This window comes from Cynoglossus semilaevis, chromosome 1 (assembly GCF_000523025.1).
Source record: "Cynoglossus semilaevis isolate Cse_v1.0 chromosome 1, Cse_v1.0, whole genome shotgun sequence".
NCBI classification, from domain to species: Eukaryota; Metazoa; Chordata; class Actinopteri; order Pleuronectiformes; family Cynoglossidae; genus Cynoglossus; species Cynoglossus semilaevis.
In genome coordinates, this window is record NC_024307.1 from 29,530,340 (window position 1) to 29,544,733 (window position 14,394).

Genomic DNA, 14,394 nt, shown 5'->3' on the forward strand with positions numbered 1-14,394 from the left:
CTGGTTCTATCTGAGGTTCTTCTAAGCCTGAGGAGCATTCCTACAAAGATGTCCTGAATGCATCGCAACTGTTTTTCATTTCACACAATTTCTCCTCAGATGGCTCTATCCAATCAAAGCTGAATTTTGTGTAAAGTCTTAATATCTGAGGCTGAAATGTGAAAAATTGTGCTCATCACAAAAAAACTATTTACTCCACATTATACATTTTCCTTCTGTGCTGCTATATTGCACACAATTAATGCGCTGAGATTTTGCTGACTGTACACTGGGGCCAATATCGTACCCGGAAGCAATTATAAAATCAGCTATTGAGGGAATTTCCCCTGGTAGCCTTAGACCTTTATGAAACTAATGGAGAGCAGTGCAGCATGAGGGAAAGTGTGTGTATGTTTGTGTACACGGAGGACAGACGCTCTCTGGTGTTCATTTGTTTGTTCATTCAGAGGCTGGTTTGATATTTTCCTTTTTTGTCATCCATCTCTACATTTGGTTAAAAAACATGATCACTTCTAATTATTTCCCAATCTCTGACTTTCTGACAGAGTCTTCATTTGCTTTTTGAAATGGAGTTAAACATCCGCAATGTTCAAGCCCAGAGAAGAGTTAACAGAGTCAACCACTTTATCAACAAATCTTTAAACTACATGAAAAAAAAAATCAGGGCTTGTGTTTTAAAATATAACTAGGGAAAAAAAAAAAATCAGGGCTTTTGATTTAAAATATAACTAGAATACATAACAGAAAGTGAAAGTGAACTCCTTGTCATTGTGATACAGCACACCACTGCACACAACCAAATGTGACCTCTCATTTTAACCCATCACTAGTGAGGCAGCTTTAAAGTGTTTTTAACCCATCACCAGTGAGGCAGCTTTAAAGGCCCGGGGAACAGTGTGTGGGGACGGTGCCTTGCTCAGAGCACCTCAGTGGTAACTTGGCAGCTGGTAGACTCAAACCTCAAGCCTTCCGAACCCAAGTCTGCTTCCTTAACCACTAAGCCACCACTGCCCCAAGATGAAGAAAACAAAATATAAATATCAGGCCTTAAATAGACACAATGTAGCCAAGACAAAGGCTTGAACTTAAGAAAGAAGAGACCTGAGTTGAGAAGGTACACAATCAGTCAAATCTATAGGTTGTTGGGACCAAATCTAAAACAGACTGAAGATAATAGACAAAAAAAAAAAAAAAAACCCAGCCGACAATCGCTAATATCTCAATCTAATAACCAATTACCCTGTGTCTGACATACAGCGCTGTGACACATCTGATTGCAGCAACACTGGGGCTCCACAGGGCACTGTTTTCTCTCCACACCAAACACTTGAGCTTAAGTTCTGAGACCTGTCACCTTCAGCAGTTTTCTGCTGACTGAGCTGCAGTAGCATGTAACACTAGTGGTGATGAGAGAGAATACAGGACAGCAGATGATAACATTGTCACCACCTACAGCACAATGTGATGAAGGCTGAAAAGTTGGTGTTGGGCTTGAGGTGGATCAAGACACCAGTGACCCCTGTCAACATCCAGGAGATCAGTATGGACATAGTTGAGGACAACAAGTACCTGGGGGTGTTTGGCAACGTTGACAACATGATGATGAGAGTGTTTTTTGAGTGTGTGATGACCAGTGCCATCGTGTATGCTGTGGTCAGCTGGGGCAGCAGCCTAAAGGCCAAGGACTCAGCACTAGACTCTCTACACTGATCAGGAAGGCCAGCCAGGTTGTGGGTGAGGAGTTGGTGTCTCGAGTAGGGTGTTGGAGAGGAGATCTTTGTCAAGAATAAGGACAATATTTGACTCTCCACAACCTGCTGTCACTCACAGCAGCACATTCAGTAACTGACTCCGAATTTTTAGCACTTTGCACAAGAGAGAAACACAGGAAATCATTCCACTAAATTTCCTAATTTAGTAATTTAGGAACTACTAAAGAGTAAACTGTAATCCAGTATTGCAATATCACAAGAACACTGTGTATACTACGGTGTGTTTTACTTTGTACTTTGTTCTATTTCTATTTTAATCTAAGTTACCTCTCCCATTTTCCCAGTGTCATCCAGGAGTGTCTTGTAATGCTAACAATTTCCCTCAGGGGGTCACTAAACGAGCCACGACGACAGTTAACTACACATGGTGCTTAAATGTTTGCCAAAAATAGATAAATTATATCTGGAGATTTTTCAAACTAGACTTTATATGTGAAGAAAAAGACTGTGAAACATTATTTCAATAATTATGTCCAAGGCCATGTCCTACCTAAGCCATTCCACGAGCTGCAGTTGGCCCCTGGACCAGTTATTGGATGATGAAGTCATCCAAACAACTATTGCAGATACTTAAAAAAGTGAGTTATCTCCATCAGCAGTTCATGAAAAAAAATCTCCTGCATAAACTTTGTCATCTCACCAGGAGACACAGTGACACTTTGTTTGACCTGCCCTCTTCCAGCCAGGAAGTCAGTCCCCAGTATCTCCTAAAGACACGGTGGACACAGTCAGAATATTTTTCCTGACCCTTGAGGCAATTCCATGTGTAGTTGGGAGAAACTGTCCTGCTAGGCTCTGTACAAAGGAGCCTGCCACAGAACAACAGCCACCGCTGGGCCACAGTAGGCAGTCCATTTCAAAAATAAAACTCTATTTCTAACTTTTATGGGGAGAAAATAGGCTTCTTTTTCTAAATTTAACAGCTAGTGTGTGGATGATGTCCAAGGTGCTTTCAGGTGGTGTGGTTTTTGGACGTGTTCTGAGACTTTTTTATGAAACTCTTTACGTTTGACCCTCTCTCTAGGTTTTAGAAAATCCACTTAGCAACAGTAACTATGGAGAATATTTATTTAGTTTTGCTTAAAACTGGTGATGAAAGTCTCTCCTGTTTAAAAAAGAAACTTTAAAGAAACTTCCTGATATTTAACTTGTGACCTCTGTAGTCATTTTTAATAGCTAATGAGACTCAAACAAAAACCTGAAAACATTTTCTCACATCTTTTTTTCATCTCCTAAAAACACTTCTATATTTAAATTACAGTGTGGCTCTGTACCAAGCAGGGTGCTAATAATGTGAGGAGTCCCTCGTTGTCAAATGTTCCCCTTAATTTCCGGGCTTTTACTCACCACAAATTTAAACAAAGTGTCTTAATTTAACATAAGAGAAGAAGTAAATGTTTTCTGTGCAGTTTTTGGACTTTTTTGTCAGTTAAAACAAAACCATTAATCGGACAAAAAGTACCTTCAATGAACTGTGAATGAACCAACAACATTGCTGTATTATGGAAACACTAATAAAACCATTAATTGATGTCACGCAGGGCTGAAAGTCAACATTGACCCCAGGAAGAAATGAAATCACGAAGTATGGCGTGCGATTACTGTGGCATTAACAGCTAATCTTTTTAAATTAATGAGGCTAATTATGCAGCTTAAACAGTTGTTTACAGAGGTGTATGTGGGGAAAAATAAACGTGAAAGAATTGTTTCCCAGTGCTGCTCTTGTCTCGACAAAGAGATGTGTTAAATACTGGGGTACAGTAACCATGGCGACTTGTTTCTCAGCTTATTTGATGTCACTTCTTTCAATTGTCTATCAAAGCATCTGCTAATGAGGCACGAGGACAGAGGCTCTGGATCTGAGATGCACGGACAGATGGGCCTTAACGCCTTCATACCATGCTGCTCAAATATTGTTAAATTTAAACAATATTTTAAATGCATTTCTTTTCATTCCAATGCCTTAAACACCAGAAGCCAAAAATCTGCTACAGTACAAACTGCAGTTTTGCAAGTTTTTTTTTTTGTTTTTTTTTTAACAGCCTAGTTCTGATGCATGGATCAAATTAAGCCGCACGGCTCAGAAATCCACCTGACAATTTCCCTGCCTTCCATCTCATTCGCCAACAGCCTTTTTACAGCCATCTCTGCAATCTGCCATTTGTTTAATGGCCACAGCTTTACGCCATGGAGTAGATCATAAGTGTTATAGCATGATGCCTCAGGGTCCTATGAGTCTAAAAGAGAACATTTTCCACATTACCTGCAATTCATAACCTGTAGATCTCAATCCTCTGCTCTGCAGCAACTTCCCTCCTTTTAAATTTGATTACAGTGTAGATTTAAACAATGTGGATCATGTGGTAGGACACAGAGTGCCTTGGATTAGCAGTTAGCCACAACACTCTTTTAAACTCTAGTCTTTAAACTAGTCTTACCACACACACAAACAAACAAACACAAAGTAAAGCCTTGCAGTAATCAATGACATTAATTGACCGATAAAAAGAGACAAAGGGCAAAAACAAAAGAGAAAAAAAAAAACCCACCAAAACATGTGGCATCTAAATGCAGACCATATATTCTTCCCTCTTTTAATTTAAATTTGCTAAATGTTGTTTAGGATCTTCTAAAAGAGCACAGGTCTGTTTTGGATTTTTAACATTCTAATTAACATTTTAATTAAATCCCAGCATTTTTTCCCCTGCATATTCTTCAAAATGACTTGGCCAAACAGAGCAGAACCAAACGTGTTTCCCTCTCCTCCTGTGTGTGTGATCGGTACCTTCTGGCTGATGAGGTTGACCCACGGGGAGGTACAGTTGCTGAGGTCAGGTCCCTGTGGGTCCCAGTATCCCTCTGGACCCATGCACATATACAAGGCTGTGCCTGGAGAGAACGAAGAAAAAAAATACAACAATGTTAGACAACAAACTGGTGCTATTACTGGAAAACTTTTTTATTTAACTAATCACAGGTTTGCTGCCAATTCAATTAATAGTCTCAATTAATCATGTGTTATAAATATTGTTGTTAATAAGCATAATTAACTGAGAATAATTTCAAACTAATTAACTTTACCACAAGTTAACTTTTGTATTCCTGAAAATCAACTGCTTAATTTGTCTTTGTCACATCTCTCCACCATTTCATTCTCCTCTTTTTTTTTTTTACTGTAGGTGACAAACCACACAAGTAGTCAGATCCATCAACAAAAGTCTCCTGCTTATCAGGAATCTTTCTTTTCAAAATGAAGAGTGGCGATTAAAGAAAACATTTGTTAAGTGAGGTAATTAAGTGGAATCTTAATAAGAGCTTCTTTTAATCATTCTCTGACTGGGGTGAAGTTGCTCTTGTCAAACTGCAGCAGTCGGTGTGTGTATTTACTCATTAAAAGTCAGGGAGTGTGTGAATGTGACACTTCATGGCCGTGCATGAGAAAGTGAATACACCAACATAGATGCTAATTTGGTAATATCTGAATTCATCACAAAAGGTCAATTAGTCCCGTCGCCCTCTGCTGTCAGAGATGTGATGAGATATGTGAGTATCCAACAAAGCTGGTTAAAACTTAAAACAAAAACCACAAAAAAAGAAAATGATGTCGGGTATTTATTGGGTTAACAGGAATGATAACCTTCCTTCAACCTTCAGTTTCTTTAGCTTGGGCATCTCTGTGTATATGAGGAACACGTTTGGTGGATGTAGATGTCCATCACAATTTACTGTTAATACAAGACAGTAAGCTAAGGACAAAAACCACTGCTTAATGTGTCTGCACTTTAAACCCTCACAACCAAATTAGCAAGTGTTGTTGCTGCTTCAAAGAAAATGATTTCTGAGAGGGTAAAATTAAGGAAGTCTGGCACATCAAGGAAAAAATGAGATAACAGATACCATTGGGATTTGGGTAGCCCTTAGTCTGTGGTTTAAAGATAATTGAAATAGAACCAAGAGTGAATTTAACTCTCCTTCAAGCTTGTATGCATTAACTACATTTCAGAGGACACATTGATACCAATAAAGGTATATGTATCTGGCCTGATATTTGGGATACTATGCCTTCGATTTGAATATATACTGCCTTTTACTCTACTGCATATTTGAGGCCCAACCTAAGTATGTATCAACACAGTACTCAGCATCAGTGAATACACAAATAAAAATATTGTTAGTGGTATCCTCTGTTAAAAATGGTATTGGTTCAACCCTAGTTTATACCTAAGTATTTTATTCAAAGTAGTAGTTAGAAAGTCAGACTGAGAGAATTCTCTTTGCTAATCTCAGTCATGTCTGTATTTCCAGAGCTGACACCAGCAGGGATTCACGCTGACATTAAATTGCCCTTGCCCGTACTTATACTGAGGGCCAGACGAGCAGCATTAACAGATATAAATTTTGATTGACATATAATTTCCTTCCACACTGCTCCTTGGACAGCCTTATGGCTGATGGGTTCATAAGATAAGGGACTCTGCATTTCTGTCTATATTGAGAGGCAGGAGAAGGAGCATGAAAGCGAGCCGGAGAAAGAGTTGGAGCAGGATGGGGCACGAGGGGAAGTGAGGGGGGCTGTGACAGCAGGGGAAGTGAAGGAAAAGATGGAAAGGGGAGCTCGAAGAAGTTTCAAAGAGTGGCAGAGGAAGCTCACGTAGTCGTGTTGGGCTTGGCAGTGTCGTCTGAAGAACGGCAGCTTTGAAGCCTGCACCAAGAGGAGGTGGGGTGTGTGATCCTCTTATCTTGCCATATGACGCCTGTTAGTGAGGCCTCGGTGGGTGCTGGTGTTGCCCATTAATGAAGCTTCTACTGTATGTGTGTGTGTATGTGTGTGTGTATGTGTGTGTCTGAGACAGTATGCTGGCTGATGAAATTAACAGATTCTTTCCCCCAGGCACCAGGGCATATTTCAGGATATGATGTCACTTCCTAGCAAAAATGACTCCTCCGACAAAAAAATAAAATAAAACACCAACTGTAACTTTTGCATTTTGTAAATGTATTGCTGCTCTTAATTAGTTTATAATAGTGTAATTCCACCAATGAGTTGACTTATTCAGGCTACAGCCTCCCCTACATGGTAATGGTTTCTAGTTCACATTTAGTTTGTTGTTTTTTTTAAATTATTATTATTTTCATATCAAGTACGCAGCACAATCTTTATTACTTAAGGGATTCACTTTAGAGAAATTAAAGCTATTCTTAGTTTTCTGGTCTCATTTCAATATCAATGGCTCCCAAAGATCAACACAGAGACGTAATATCTGAAGCAGTCATCATTAAATTTATCTCTGTGTTCCTCTTGTGTTCTTGTCTCGTTTTCATGCTTAAACTACTGTCACAAGTATTCTTCGTTACAAGTTAATTGAAAAGACGTGATCATAAGAGACTGGAAGTAAATCTGAGCGTAAGGCGTAGGAGACACAAGCCTCCGCAAAAGATCCAAAGCTATCATTAAGGTGCATCAGTAATTCAGGAAGGAAAGGAATGAGGAGGAAGGACGAGGGGCGAGTGAACGCACTCCGCCGAGGGAGTGCAAACATAAACAAAACACATAAATGCAAAGGGAACCACAGCGGACCAGCATCTTATAATGAAACTGCCGAAATACTTAAAGCCTAAAGGAATAAACAAATCACATACATTTCAAAAGCAATAGGTGTTTTTCAGATAGCACAAACACAGTGTTTGAGGTTTGGGATGATAATTCATCATTATGATTACCCTTCACCCACTGCAAAATGGGACGTGCATCAGCAAATAAACATAATCAGAAAACAGTGGCGTACGAACGGTGTCTGTGCAGAGGCTCGTAGGGGATCTTGTTCTAAGCACTACAGTTATTTTCCTTTATGACCGACAATCGTAGAGTCAATGGGAATAATTCATCAGAAATGTTGGCACACATTGGAAAAGTTAACCAGACTTCAAACCTCTTATTCCTCATTTTAAAATGTTTTTAAAGTCTAGTGTCCACAGAATCAAAGCCTTTTGTGATCATTTTTGAGACTTTGTCCGTGTTTGAACTTAGACAATATTAACCTTATAATCTAGGAGGATGGTTCTCTTTTTTTTGTACAAGCGCTCTCTAGTGGTACGCGGGGAAAATTCATATATATATACATATATATATATGCTATATTCTAATGTTGGTCATCATGGGGGTATTCAGAGAGCTCAATGTTTTCTCAGGTGGTACAGAGCAGAAAAAGTTGGAGAACCACTGATCTAGGAGGTCACTTAGATTTTCTGCTTAATGGAGTAAATTAGGAATAGGAAGTGGAAAAGAAGGGATTTACCTTTTGCAGAACCGCGCCTCAATTGCATTATATTTGTGATGACATTTTGATATTTTCGATGACTTGGACTAGGTCTGAGAAAAATGAGTATGTACAGGAGTATTTATACATTACCTATGGTCCCAGGAGGACAAGCCATCTTGGCCACTGCACCCTGTTTGGTCTTTGACCAGGAGATGTCCATCATCACAAGAGGATTGCAGTATTCCACTCTAATGTTGGGAAGCCTGGAAGAAGGCGGTGATTTGTCTTCATCCTCCGGGACCAAACTCTGGACTATGGTCTGGGCTGGGGCGACTAAAGTTGATGTCGGCCTTGGCCACTGAGCCGCTGCAGCTGTTGTGGCAGGCATTTTTGTAGTAGTCCTGGCCACTGTGGAGGTGGTCATGGTAGTTATAGTAGGTCGAGAGGTGGTCTTTGCCATTATGGTTGTTGTGTCCATGTATACCATCACAGAGGAGGCAGTTTCTGGTGGGGAGAAAAGGCAAAATGCAGAGTTTGAACTAAAGAGTCTTTATTTTTTTTCAGTGACAATTCAAATATGTCCAACAAAGGAATTCATTGTAATCCAAAGCCGGGAGAAACAAGCTATCTTTTCTCTTAAGTGTCACTTAAAGAGAAGACAAGTCAAAGGGGATGGATTGAACCTGCTAGTGTGACTTGGATAAGTATGTATTATGTGAAGGCCATCACTGGGCGAAGCAGACACACCAGTACAGAGACAAAGGTAGATTCTTCAGTTGTGCAGACTGCAGCTGGTGATAAGGCCATTTCTCTTGGAGCCAATAACCAAAGGTTGTGTGCTCATACTACTCCAGGGTCGCTTGAAACTAACTGGGGCATTTGGTGAGTTGCTTTATACTGAACCATTTACCGGAGCTGTGGGCAAATGTTGGTGTGAAAACACCAACATCCACACACACTGACACAACGGCATTAATCCATTTCTCTCCACCAAACCTCATATACAGCCCTTCACCACCCTGTCATCAATCACCCACCCATGCTTATCCACTCTGCTGCCTTTATTCTCATCCTCTTGTGTCCATTATTGGAAAATAAGGTCCCTAAATTCATTGAATTGCAGGTCTATCCTGCATGTGAGGCCTCAGAGGGTCAGAGGACTGTCACGGAAGAAATATTGCTATTTATTATTTCACCATTTGCATTGCATTTTTTTTTCAGGGGAATATTGTACCATAATGCCATATTTATATACAATGGACTTATTAGTATTGTGGTTTGAGAGAAGGCAGCTGGCTGTAGAAAATTTAAATGAACCCCCATGAGCACTTGGGACAGACACACAAGGCTGGGCCCGTGCAAAAACATAATTTGGGACAGGCAGAGTTTCCGTTTAATGCAGAGATACAATCACGATGACAGAAGTGACAGATGGCCCCAATCTCTGCATGAAGGGGGAGCAAACTGAATTTAATGAGGGGTGATTTTGGGATGTCACACGTAATGGACATTACACGGCTGGAGAAAGAGCTTTAGAAAAAACTCGGCAGTTCAGCGAGACTCCACTGGAAATGGCAGCATGTCTCTCTATGGTAAGGCTGCAAGTGTTGGGAAGAGACAGCATAACTGAGCAACACTGTCTGTGAACCACACAGACCCCCGGAGGCTGTAATAACACAAACCGCATGAGCATCAGCAGTCAATGCGCTCAATGCTTAACAGCAGTCAACGGCAGCAAGGTTGATTAAATAGGTTGCCCACCGCCGCAGTTAGAGTTCCAGACTGATTGAGTATTTGTTTTTACCCCTCACTAACAAAAGAGTGTGATGTGTTTTCAAGACCTGCAGGTATCATGAAGATACCTGTGGAGACAGTTCATCAGCGAAGAGGAGCTGAAAAGAACCTAATTGAGCCAGAAAGTGAAGAAAGGCCTTTGTTTTAGTTCCAAATTGCCTTGCATTGTGGGCAGTAAGATTTCCTCTCACTGACGCACAACGGATGCTGTAAATTTAGATATACACTAATGCACAAACAAGAAAAATACGAGGCAAACAGGGATGCTCCTCTTTGGTATTCCCAATATCCAAGCTGACACAGCCATGGTTTGCCAAACAGATACTTGATATTTCAAGCAGCTCACGGGATCTCACCATTCAAATTCTAACCCTAACCATTGGACATCATCATCATCCTCATCATCATTAATCTGCACCACATCCACCTGTCACTGTATTTGTTTCATAAAAACGCCTCACATTTTGATGTTAAAATGATGATTATTCAAAAAATGAGTTGGTGCTCCCTAAACTGCTAACAGCTCAAGGACACTATTCAGGAAGCACATACAAAACTGACCGTGAAAATTCACCGCTCCATTGGAGGTCAGTATAGGTGACTGTGCACAAGCCCAGATAAGCTGGAGGCTGAAAGCATGTGCAGATGGGCCTTTGGGACCAAAGGAGTTCCGATTGTAACAGATTTTGCTGAGGGAGTTTGTTTGCTTTCACCGCTTTACAAGAAACTGGTGTGAGTAAATAAACTGTGCAGGGACATGTGTGCTGCATGAATGTTAATGAATAGGAACCAAAGTTAGATACGTAGTAGAATTTAAAGTGGAACAAGGCAGAATTATTAATTAGCAGAACAAACAGATGACCAGATGTACTCATTACCAACGCTGCAGACGGCTTTATTGAGTCTGGAATCATCAGTAGCCAACATTGTCTAACATTGGGTGAAAGTCTGATTATTTATGCTATTAGTTTGTAAAGTTCTGCTGTTTCACCAGACTGCGCTCGGGAAAGGTAGAAGTAAAATTCAAGAACGACGCTCCATAATCTTCATATTCCTCTTGGACCCATTCCACTTTTTAACAGTGAGTCAGCACCACTTTAATACTATCTAATGAAGCCAAAGTGGTAACTACTGTATGGTATGAGAACTCACTGAATTGCCCTTTAGCTTCTAACATTATTTTAAATAAGGTGTTTTATAGACATTTGAGAGTAATTTTACTAATGCTGTGCTCACATCATACTATTTGGCACACAAATACACTTTGTATGGATCAGTAGATTCTGAAGAGCAATGAGGAGCTACGGACTGGCTTAGCTGAATTTAAGGTTGTACTTCTTTTAGAAAATTCACGTCCAGTTGCCTAACAGAACTCTTCAACCTTTAGATTGTATGACAGAGTCCAAAAGCAACCAAAAGACACATTTTATTTATGTATATGTATAGCTATATGTATGTATATATTTGCATTTGTAGTGTGTTGTTTAGCCTCAACTTTTGACAACTTTGATGACTATATACTATATATATATATATATATATTGGAAGTGGGTGTATTTTGTGGGTTTCATAATTACTTGCAATAACAATAAACATTTTGGCTGTAGGAAACTATTATTTGTGAATGGTCTCAATTGAAAAATCAGTAACAAGTCACACCTGTTCGGAATCAGCCCAAAAATTGCAATCAATGCACCTCTAATGCCTGGTCATAGAATTTCATAAAATGTTTACAAACAGTGAAACAGAATTGTTGCTTAATTATACTTTAACTAGAGCACCTTAATACAAAAGTGTGATAATTATGCAACATTAAATACTTCTTTGTGAACTATATATCCTCAAGTCAATGACTAACTTTTTTTTTCTATCTACATCCTATTTAAAACCTATTTGAAATGAATCCATCTTATCACATTCTCCAACACTGATGGAAATAAGACACTGCGGGGAGATATGGCTCGAGGAAAATCGCCATCCCAGCAGGAGGTTAATTCAGAGTCACTGGGAACCACGTCTGGAATGTAATTCCATTCTTCCAGATGATCCCACTGAGTCCGCCGTTAAATTATTTCCCTGAATCTTCAGTCCACATGCAGCATGTTAAATATGCCTCAAATACACAGAGGAGACAGAAGGAGCAGGAGTGGAAAAAAAGAAGAAAAGTGTCCTTGAGAAAACTTGTATATCTCTTCCAAGAGATGGCCACAAACGTGGAGGTAAAAAAAGGAGAGGGCCGGCGGCCAACAGCAGTCACAGTATGGAGGTACTTTTGCCTTGGAGACAACACAAGGGTATTTTGTTTTGCTTTGTTAGCTTTCCTCTTTTATCCAAAGGGGCGGACAGAGGGCAAAACTTAGCTTGTTTGCAAATAAGGTCAAAAAGTCTGCATCACAATCTAAAGGATTTATTCATGACCTTAGAGGAGGATTCAAATGTCTGATTCCTTTTGCAGTAGTGGGTTAGAACGACTTGTGTTTGAATATTTCCCGTGGAGACAGGGAAAAGTTCAATTTTCAATAAATGAAAAAAAAATTAATTCATTCCTGCATCTAATGCATTCTAATACAAATGTAATTATAAGGGAATATGACTAACAGTGGGCTATCAGCCATTAATCAGGCAAAAGCCGAGAGATTGTCTTGTACATAAACAAGTGACTTTTTTATTAAACAACAAAAAAACTTTTTTTTTGAGTCTGCCAAGTTCTCCACACTGAAACACCCACTTCACTCATCATTCACGCTTCACTTCTATTACACAAAATCCCCTTCACCAAACGCATGAAGTTTGTTTCCACCACACACGGGGGGCTTTGTGCTCAATTTCAAAGCATTCGTTTCAAACTAATTAGCTTCTCTCTTTCTCTTTCTCTGTATCCCAGGGCTCATGGCTTCCACAATTAGATAAGCCCACTCTACCCTGCACTAGTGGTAAAAAAACAAAAAAAAACGCTGTTATGAAATGAAACCCGTTTCTATGGCTTGCTGTTCCTGCATGGAGAACAGGCTCGTCAGCTCTGACAAAAGTTTGAAGATCTAAAAGGGGTGAAGAGGGTGTTTTGGGGGCAGAAATGAAAATGTGGTAAAATGACAGTTACAGCCTGGTGCTGAACCCCATTACCTTCCTATTTTAGTTATGTGAACCTTTATGCATGGTTACATCTTCAGGAAGCACTTTCACAGGCCGTAGACAATGTTGGACAGCCTGTGATGTCATCCATTTACTTTTCATCCCCCCGGCTATTCTAAGACTAGTTAATAGGATTTCTGGGAGCCAGGACACGCCTTTTTGGACTCAAGGGTACTTGAAGTCCGAATCTATTATCACAGCTGTTAACGGGTTCCAGGAGAAATATTAAACAAGTATTTATGTCCTCTACTTGGAAGGTTTGGCTACATTGAAGTTTTGCAGTAAAATATTTTGCAGTATCATACTTTTCTTTGGATTGATTTAAATTGAATAAAAATGACTGCATGTGTTAGGTATTTTGACTAAGACTTAACATTAAGAAAACTGAATAATAAAAAAAAAAGTTACAAAACAGCACCAACTTAGCAGAAACGGACACATTTTAACACGAGTTGTGTTTAATGAACCACAACTCTGGGCTAATATAACTCTCTTTAAAGAGCGTATAAAAACCAGGTGGCTGACCTGGTTTTGAATGTTGGTAAGTACTAGTTAAGAGACTGCTAGTGAAGGTTTGATTTCCACTCCAAAGACAAAAATATATTGTATTGTTATATTTCTATATTTTTTTATTGTTATATTGTTAATATTTGAGCTGATAAACAAAATGGATTTTTGTTGTTTCGCTTAAACATTTTTAAAATTAGAGCCATTTCATGGACAAAAAGGACAGAACTAAAAAATGACACCATTTCTACACATTCTCCTCCAGCAGAGCAGTGAGTCAGTTGGTGGCATTACTGGGATATATGAAAACCTGACTAATTTATAAGGTGGATACATTTAAATGAATTTCATAACATTATTGTTGATCACATTATGTTCCCTTCCCACTGTTATTAGTTGTGCGGTATTTATGCACAACAGTACTCTACACATGTCCTCTGGAGAGGAACGGGAAAATAAATTATTGACAAAGGTCCAGTCATTTAATGGAGCCTTTTTTTGTCAGGGGCCACAAATCCATTAAGAACCACTGGTGTGTGGGTAGGTGGGGGTGGTGGGGCGGGTAGTAAATTATGCACTAAGACGCGCCGTAATGCTTTGATAGAATCATGACGTGATGAGAGCCGTTATTGATAGAAACTACGCATTGTTTAGCGATTCATTTTTTATTTCCCAAGCTCTCTGTCTGAGACTTCAGAGGCCATGAATGGAAGTCACATGGGAGGATCGCATGCACCAAGCTGATATGTATGCAGGCACGGACCCATGCCTGGAGAGTATTTAAGTCAGAGGAAGGAAGATATGCAGGCTATGTCTGCATGCATATGAAAAAGAGTGAAGGGTTAATCCAGTAAAGCAGTGACGTGGACGTGCATCCAAAAGACCTCCTGGCTGAGTGTTCTGTGTCTTCAATTTATGTGACAAAAAGC

At 39.7% G+C, this 14,394-nt stretch overlaps 1 protein-coding gene across 19 annotated transcripts in view; it reads right to left on the bottom strand.

Moving 5' to 3' along the window:
• Positions 1-14,394, bottom strand: part of LOC103390782 (adhesion G protein-coupled receptor L3) — a 197,581-nt gene that overhangs the window by 57,977 nt on the left and 125,210 nt on the right. For all 19 annotated transcript variants that reach the window (XM_017034883.2, XM_017034884.2, XM_008326847.3 and 16 more), the window contains 2 exons: positions 8,183-8,536; positions 4,558-4,661 (listed from right to left, as the gene is read on the bottom strand). In XM_017034883.2, the coding sequence (XP_016890372.1) occupies positions 4,558-4,661; positions 8,183-8,536 (458 nt within the window). The remainder of the gene's footprint in view (positions 1-4,557; positions 4,662-8,182; positions 8,537-14,394) is intronic.